This window comes from Rhinopithecus roxellana, chromosome 13 (genome assembly GCF_007565055.1).
Source record: "Rhinopithecus roxellana isolate Shanxi Qingling chromosome 13, ASM756505v1, whole genome shotgun sequence".
NCBI lineage: Eukaryota > Metazoa > Chordata > Mammalia > Primates > Cercopithecidae > Rhinopithecus > Rhinopithecus roxellana.
This window is the reverse complement of record NC_044561.1, coordinates 20311909-20320525: the sequence shown is the minus strand read 5'-3', so window position 1 is coordinate 20320525 and position 8617 is coordinate 20311909. Positions and strand designations below refer to the sequence as shown.

Here is an 8617-nt window from a genome sequence, read left to right as displayed (position 1 = left end):
ATGTGCACATGAGTCTCCTGGGATCTTGTTGATGTGCACATTCTGATTCTGCAGGTCTGGGGGTGAGGCCAAGATTCCGCACTGCTAATCAGCTTCCAGGTGAGGTGAAGGTTGCGCCATGTTGTTGAATGCAGTCCCTTCACGGCACAGAGAGGAGAGGGGAACATAGCCCGAGCCCCCTGCTGACTCCCAGAGCGAGGCTATCCCCAGCGTGGCCTCACCGCCCTCTATGTGCCTCATCCATCACATACATCCTCATTGTCCCTCCCAGCCTGTGAGCTTTTAGAAGGTATTGCAACCCGGCACAGGAGGTGACACTTACAAATATTCAAGCAAGTAGGTGACTCTCAGAAACATTGCCCAGACCCCCGAAATAAATCTCGACTCAGGGAGCCCCAGACCCAAACCCCAGAGCAAAGAGCAGGGAGACATTTGGGGCCGCTCCAGAGTCTCAGTGTCTGTGGCTTCCCAGTTCTGACCTTGAATTCCCCCAGGAAGGGATGGCAGAGGGCTGGGAAGAAGGTTGCAGTGGAAGGGGATTCGGTTCCCAAGTGGGCAGCGGGAAGAGGGACAGAATCAGGGCAGGCAGAGTCCTCCTTGGTTCTGGCCCCAGTGTGCCGTGTGATTCTGAGTAGGACCACCTGTCTCCTCCCGCTCTGGGGCCATTTGAGTTGTCCTGTTACGTCCCTCTGAATGGTCAACGGGTCATTCCTGGGCAACAGAGACCTTGGCAGCTGGTATCTTCCAGGTCCTCGAAGTCTCATGTAGGGGAAAGATTATGTGATCTGGAGGTGAAGGAGTGGCCCTAACTGGCCCTAAACACTTCGGGTGCCCCTGGGCACGTGGTTTCATGGCTCTGAGCCTCGATTTCCTCTTCTGGTATGTGGGGATGGCAACTCCTGGGGATCCCATGAGATTAAGCGAGGAGTTGGGGGGAACGAGCTGAGATATTACACGGCACTACTTCTTCTTCTTCTTCTTCTTCTTCTTCTTCTTCTTCTTCTTCTTCTTCTTCTTCTTCTTCTTCTTCTTCTTCTTCTTTTTTTTTGAGACAGGGTCTTCCTCTGTCACCCAGGCTGCAGTGCGGTGGCGCAATCATGGCTCATTGTAGCCTCAACCTCCTGAGATCAAGGGATCCTCCCACCTCAGCACCCCGAGTAGCTGGGACCACAGACGCATACCACAGCATCTGGCTAATGTTTGTATATTTTGTAGACAGGGTTTCACCATGTTGGCCAGGCTGATCTCGAAATCCTGGGCTCAAACGATCCACCTGCCTCAGACTCCCAAAGTACTGGGATTACAGGAGTGACCCACTGCGGCCGGCACCCCCTTTACCTCGGAACAATCCGTCTCTTTCCTTGGGGGCCCCCCATGATCTAGACACCACCCACCTTGTTCTGTCTTGGCCAAAATACCACCTAACTGCCCCCACCCATGCCGGGTGCCCCTCCCCCACCCTCCTCTGCTCTTCGCTGAGTCCTACTTGGGTGGTGCCCAGGACAGTGATAGTCCCAACCCTTCCAGCCCATCTCCCCACATCAGTACACTCCGGAGAGCCAACCAAGAGTAGATTCTTTATTCATTTATCTTTCTTTATTAAAAAAAAAAAGTATTCATTTGGTATAAAAAATAAATATTTTAAATATGACATTGAATAAATAAAAATAATCTGTCAGTATGAAACATCCCCACAGGGTACATTCATCAAAGAGGAATTTGTCACCCAAGGCCAAGTGCTTTACAGTGGAAAGGAAGGAGGGAAACCTCTAAGGCCGCACGGTGGGCCCACGGAGCTAGCATGTGGGCGGGACTGAAGGCTGGATGCCGGGATTGGGGTGAGGAACTAGAGATGATTCTAAGGCAGGAACATCTGTACCATCTGCAGGGAAACGCTACCTCCCCGGGTGCCAGAGCTCCAACCCCACACACTATGTCTACTCTGGAGAGCCGTCAAGGCAGAGCTGGACTGGCTGGGTCAGGGTGGAAGTGCCCCAAGTCAAGGACAAGGAGGACGATGGGGACGATGGGGAGGAGAGACAAGTAAACTAGCAGTGCTTTTTAAAAAAATGTTTAAATAATAAATAAGGGCCCAGAGCTGGAGACGTCTCTCTTGGTAAACTACAAAATGACTGTCCCTCTCTCTTCCTCTGGCCAGGCCCAGGTGTGATCCACACCAGCAGATAAAAAGGGAAGAGGAACTCAGCTCCTGGTCCAGCAGAGCTGTTTCACGCAAAGGCTCCGTGATTCAGTGATGCTGTGCAGAGTGGACGCCGAGCTGCCGGATGGGATCTGGAGGGAGCACTGAGGATGGGTGCCATGGGTCCGAGTCCAGGCTGGGCAGGAGAGCGACTCAGAGCCAGGGCCACCAGGGCCGCCAGGTGGTCCCAGCACAGAGCACCCAAGTCCACAGGGAGATGAGGTGATGGGCGAGTCAGCGGGGCTCACTGGGTGGAATCAGCAACTCTGGTTTCCAGGCAAGTTTGTCTTTCTTGAAGCCCATCTTGGGGGAGTGCAGCCCGCCCCAAGCTAAGCCGGATGGAGCAGGAAGGGGAAGGTGGCCCCTGCATCCTGGACAAGGGTGAGCGTGGCCAAAATCTCAACAGCCACATCCTCATCTTGCCGTTGGGATGGACAGATGGACAACTCCCGGCCGCACCCTCCACCCCAACCCCAGGCCTCAGGACCTGCCTGCACGCTGCCCATGCGCCATCCAGGTAAAGTGCTTAGAGAGCGACAGGGAAAGGTGCAAAGTGAGTGAAAAGTACCATAATTAGTACCATCATCTTGTCAGAGGAACTTGGAGGCCGGCAGCCCACTCAGGGTTTGAGAAGAAGCCAGAACACTGCTCTGAGCAGCTGCCCTGATTCGGCTGCCTCCCTCCCTCCCCTGCTCTCAGACTGGAGGGCGTTTCTCCACTCGCCTGGCCCCAGCACAAAGAAAGAGATCGGGTTCCCTGCCTGGGAGCCCAGACATGGGTGGGAGTGGGATGGGGGTGGGGCAGGAGGGCCCACAGCTTCCTGGTCTGAGTCCCAGGCGTCTGCAGCCTCCCTCTCCTCCTCTTGGGAGCAGTGGGCAGCTGATCCCCCCAGTCTCCCCCACCTTCCTGGGGTCTGGCCCAGCCAGGCCCCCCCACCCTCTATGGGTGTCTGGGCCACCGGAGGAGCTTCCCTGCTGTGTGGGAGCACGCTGGGTGCTGGGGCAGGATTGTTCCAGGGCACTATTTCAGAGGCAACATGGGGACACAGAAACAGGGACAGGGTAGGCCACAAGGACTGTCTTGCCCACTGCTCCAGGGGGCACAATTTCAACCAGGAGCAGTGCCCCTCGCAACACAATGCTGGGGCGCCCGAGAACAGTGTGAACCAGCCCCCGGGAACCAAGACGGAAAGGCACCCGGCCTCTCCACAAACTGGCCCAGCCCCTGCAGCCTGGACCCTGACACCCCAAAGCAAGTCACAGTAGGGGATGGGGGTGGAGCCAGGCCCCGCACTCCCACTCAGGCCTCCCCATTCTCTCAGATCCGACCCTTCTCTGAGCTTCACCCATAAGGCTTATTCCACTTGTAACATTGTCGACTTCCAGACCAGGCCCTGCTAAGCCCTGGCCTTGGCGCTTGTGTCTGGAGCCATCATCATATTTTGCTGAGTAGGGACCAAGGAAAGGGAATTAACTTTGCCACTGAAAGCACCAATAAGTTAATATAAATAGGATATCATAATAAATAGAAATCATTCCGGGTCAGACGCACGCTTGAAGCTCAGGGTTCCCTGAGACCCTGACCTCAAGTTCTGCTGTCCCTTTGCCCTGGGGACCAGAGAAGGCCTCTGGTCCCCCTCAAGTACCTCTGTGTGACCTCACAAGGCCTCCCAGGGCCTCAGATGTGAGCTGCTACTCTGAGCTACCCTAGCCCCTCCTTACAGACTCTTACCCAGAGGAAGACCCTGGGTCCTTCAGAACCTCTGCACCTGACTTAGCAACCTGCCCCTGCCCTACCCACCTCCACAAACCCCTGCTGCAGGTTCAGCCATCAGACCGTGGCCATCCCAGGCTGTAAGGAAGATCACGAGGAAGAGAAGGAAGAACCCACCAAAGCTTTCGGGGCCTCTCCTCCTCCCAGTGTCTTCCTTCCCAGACCTGAAGGTGGCTTCTTTGCCTCCCCAAGAGCCTGAATGCCAAGTGACCTCCTTCTGGAAACTTCTGCCTGACTGTTCCTATGCCCAAGTTCTCTGATCATCCTCAAAAGAAGACAGCCTCCCATCCCAAAGGCCCCTCTCTATCTTCCACTCATCAAACTTCTAGGGGACAAGGAGTCCTTTGGGACCCTAGCCCCTCTGGCCCACCTAAGTCCCAACCTAAGGGGCAGCAAAGGCACAGATGGTGATCATTTGCCAGGGGCTGGTCCACTCCCCAGGGCCCTGCTGTCTCACTGTGGTCAGGGCTGTTGTAGATGACTGTGTAGTTTGCCCACTGCACAAAGTGAGCAAGAAGCCAAAGGGACAAGTGGAGGCAGAAGTCCAGCCCACGCTCCCCAGTCCACAATCTCCCAGAGGAAGGGGCACCTTCTTCTAGCTCCCTCCCTATGGAAGTTTCCACTCTGCTCAGCTTCATCACAGCCCAGCCCAGAGTGGAGTGGACTGGCCAGGCACCTTCGGGGTCTGCCAGCAGCCCCCATTTGGGTTTAGCCATGCCCTGGGCCCCAGCCACTCTAGGACAGGCCCCCACATCTGGACCTCACTCCTGAGATCCTTCAGTTCACAGCACGCTTCAAGACCTCTTGCTAGAAGGCCTGGGCCAACACGGCGATGGTCTCCTTATACTTCCCCAGGAGTTGACAGCCCAGCTTCTTCTTCTGGAAGACGTCCTTACCCGAGGTGTCAGGGCCATAGGTCACGTCCACATGGCCCACGTGGTACTTGCTGCACAGGCGGCACAGCACGTTGCTAAGGAGGCCTCGCAGGATGTCAGCAGTGGCGTTGAGCTTGCTATGGAGGCTGAGGGCACTGGGGTTGAGGATCTTCTGGTCCCGGGTGATGTTGCCTAGGGAGGTGCCGAGGTACACGACTATGCGGTACAGATCCACCAGCTTGGCCTTCTCCGTGCCGTTGGCGTGGAAGGGTGGGAAGTCCGTCACGTTGGGGCCACACAGCTTGTCCAGGTTGTTGGGGAACGGCTCCCCCTGGGCTGTGTACTAAGGGGCAGAGGGCAGGTGACGTGGGAGTCAGGGGTCTGTGTCCCAGCCCTGCCGCCAACCCTTTGGGCAAGCTCTTGAGTCTCAGTTTCCCCATCTAGCGCATGAGAACCCAACTCCTTGCCCTGTAAGCATCTAGAATTGTCATGAGAGCCAAAAGTAATTGTAGTGTGAGTGTCCTTGGTAAAGATCAAAGCCTAAGCCATGCACGCAGTCATCATCATCATCATCACCACCCTAAGGGGGCAGAAGGGAAAACTCGGTGTCTAGCCCCAGCTGGGGCACCACACACAAGTACTTCCATCCCTGCATTCACGATGTTCCAGGGCGCCCCTCCACGCCCAGCACCCACAGCCCACTGCCTCTCAACCGCATCTCCCTGGTGCCTCACGCGCATTTCCCCTCCATCCCTCCCTCCCTGCAGCAGGACAATCACAAGACAAGAAGTGCCAGGCCCCCACCTTTGCACCTAGCTCTCCCTTTGCTCACTGGGCACCCTGAGGAAGCTTCCCTGGGAAGCGTGGGCAGGAAGTGGCAGGAGTCTGCGGGTGGTTTAATCAAGCCATTCTCTCCTTCCAGCCCCAAAAGGTGCCCTCAACCCAGATCAGGACACCCCCTAGTGATATTTACAAGCCCCCTCCCTGGCATCTCCTGTCAGTATCTCGGGGGTAACTTACATAGAGAATAAAGAGGGCATTGGCACTGCCATTGAGCTGTGCCAGTTGGCTCCTGATCTGGTTCATGAGGTTGTTGTGACATGGGTGGCGTATGGCACAGGTGGCGTTGACAGGGGTGATGGGGAGGGGGCTCCCTGCCCCATGTTTCCAGTGCAGAACCAGCAGCAGGGGCACAACTCCTGGGGACAGGCAGGAAGAAGCCATGAGTAGAAAGGCAGGGAAGGGTGGCCTGGGGTCATGGCACACCGGATGGGGGTCTGGCAAGGGTCGCATGGGAGAGGACTCCTGGTTCCTCCTCACCACCTGCAGCTGTCTTCCTGGGGCCTAGTCTTCACTCTGTCACTCCGTGTGTTTCTCTGCTGCCCTCTCTCTACCTTAGCTCTCCCTGCTCTCTTCTGGGATGACATTAAGACGAGGGCAAGACGCAAGCCATTTCCACCAGAAGGGTGCAGGGTCCAGGAGGGACTCCCAGCCATCCCACCCTTTCCCTCAGGAAGGCAAAGGCCCTAAGGCCCCCTGGCCCTCTGACTGGAAGGCACCAGGCCCCAGGCCCAGCAGGCGCCAGTAAGGAGATCCCTGCTTCCCACCTCCCAGGGTGGCCCAGGTTCCTCAGCAGCGCTTCCCACTCACTGGTCCATTGCAGCCCAAATCTCCCAAGTCAGGCACCCATGGGGACCACGGGGCATGGGGGAGTGGGGAGGAGTCCTCAGCTGATCCTCGTCTCCCTCCCAAACCTGCCACTTGATTCTGGCTCCCTGGCCAATTGCCCCCGATTCTGCCCCCGTCCCCATCATCCTCTATCTCTTCCTTCCCTAGTGTCCCCCATCTCACTCAGGTTCACCCCATTTCTGCCTGGCTGTCCCCACTCCCCATCCCCAAATCATCATTCAAAACTCCCTGCTCCCCCAGCTCTGGACAGCCCCTGACTCCATGTCTTCTCCCGATTCATCTGCTGTCCCTTGTCCCGGGGTTCCCCTCCCCCCTAACACACACACCGGCTCAGGGAGGGAAAGGAAATGGTGCACCAGGAGAGAGAAAAGGCAAAAGGTCACAGGCAGTCGGGTGGGCGGGGAGGAAGGAAAGTGAAAGGTGACAGGAAAGCTGGGAGCTGTCCCGACATGTCCTGGCTTGCCCCTCCCCCAGGGGGGCCTGTTCTCCCCATTCCCCCAAGCCCACTTAGACGCCTTTCCAGGGCTCCGCAGAAGGGCATCTGAAGGTGGTGGGGGCCGGGGTCAGCGGGTGAGTGAGGCTGGAGACCTCCCCCGGATCCCCCATGCTGGGACAGCGGGGACGAGGGCAGCCTCAAGTTCACTTCTCCTGGGTCCCCTGTTCGTCCCAGCATCCCCAGGCAGTGCTGAGGCCCCGGGGTGGCTGCGGGAGGGGGGCCACACCCCTATATCTCACCTAGCGCAGACCACACGCTTCCAGACACCAGCAGATGGAGGCGGCACCTGCTCCCGTCCCAGGCCGGAGTTTGCAAGCTGCTCGCCGCCCGCGCCCCTCCCTGGGAGCAGCCCGGGACCGCGGTTGGAAAGGAGAAAGCGGAAAGAAAGAAAGAAAAGAAAAAGAGAGAGGGAGAGTGAATCTGCGAAACAGCGCAGAGGGAAGAGCAGCCAGCGAGAGTGTTGGGAGCGAGGAGGAGGAGGAGGAGGAGAAGGCGAGGGGGAGGAAGAGGAGGAGGAGGAAGGCTCGGCGCCCCCTCCCTCGCCGCCAACCTGCCGCGGGGCGTGGGGTGCTTGGGACCATGTGCCCGCGCTCGCTCCGGGCCGCCACCCCGCGCCTCCGGTGGCTGCGCGGGCGCCCCAAGCGTCCGTGTGTCTGCGGCGGGTGGGCGTCCGGTTCGCGCTACCAAGCGCCCCAAGTTGCCGCCGCGCCCCGCAGCGGGGACGCGAAGCCGGCGCGGGGCGGGTGTATTTACCTGCCGCCAAGACCTTCATTATGGGCTGCACTTCAGAGGGCCTTGGAGGAAACCTCAGATGCCGGCAGTTTTCAGAGGTTCATGCTCAAATGGGGAATTTGCCTGATTTATATACTGGAGCCTGTGTTGTAAGACAGAAACAGCTATATTTAGCCGGGATCCCCAGTCCAGGAAGTTGTTTGAGGTGCATCATAGGAAATTATGAATGGAAGAAAGTGAGAGTGAAGGGGGGGGGACAAGTGAGGGGGGAGGGTGGGGAGAACAGACTTTTTCCCTCTTCTAAGAATTTGATTGATAAAATTATAATGAAGCCTTCGACAAAACGCCCTGCGGTTTTCCTGCCTGGTTTGTCCCAGGAGTTGTCTGAAGATGGGCATCGCCAGGAGGGGGCCCCTGGCCGAGTCAGCAGGGGTCCCAGCAGTGGGCGCCCCAGACGGTCCTGACTCACCTGGGTTTGGGGAGGTAGCGAGTCTGGACTAGCAGATGGAGACTGGTCTCTGTGCCCCCTGGTTGGGGGGCTTTAGGGGGGCAGTGGGAGGAGGAGGAGGGCTGGGGCTTGGCTGAGAAGGAGGCTCCAGGAGGAGGGGCCGGGGCCGGCGTGGACTTTAGACGGTCATAAAGTGGAACTGAACATGGGCGCTGGAAGCCACCCTAGAGGTAGCCTCCGCCAATCTGCCCATTGCCACTGGGCTCCAAGGGGCTCTGAGGGGAACGCATTGCCCAGGGCCCCAGAGGGTCAGGCCTCCAGACACCACCAGTGTGCTGGCCCTGCTGACCACTGTACCTGTGAGGCTGGGGAAGGAGCTCGGAAGACATGGGGGTAGGGGTGGC

At 58.0% G+C, this 8617-nt stretch overlaps 1 protein-coding gene and 1 long non-coding RNA gene across 2 annotated transcripts; one reads left to right on the top strand and one right to left on the bottom strand.

Annotated features, from left to right (window-relative positions):
* The first annotated feature begins 259 nt into the window (after nt 1–259).
* Nucleotides 260–1650, top strand: LOC115892939. The gene is made up of 3 exons (XR_004052891.1): nt 260–336; nt 749–879; nt 1056–1650. It is a non-coding gene; the product is annotated as an uncharacterized LOC115892939 (long non-coding RNA).
* On the bottom strand, nt 1559–7961 carry LIF (LIF interleukin 6 family cytokine). The gene is made up of 3 exons (XM_010359549.2): nt 7787–7961; nt 5869–6047; nt 1559–5191 (listed from the first exon to the last, which is right to left on the bottom strand). The coding sequence occupies exons 1-3, from the start codon at nt 7803–7805 to the stop codon at nt 4781–4783; spliced, it is 609 nt and encodes a 202-aa protein (XP_010357851.1). The 5' UTR covers nt 7806–7961; the 3' UTR covers nt 1559–4780.
* Nucleotides 7962–8617: the final 656 nt, after the last annotated feature.

Coding starts and splice junctions, on each gene's coding strand:
- LIF (XM_010359549.2), bottom strand. Junction 5,192..5,868: donor ATGCCCTCTTTATTCTCTAT/GTAAGTTACCCC, acceptor TCTGCCCCTTAG/TACACAGCCCAGGGGGAGCC.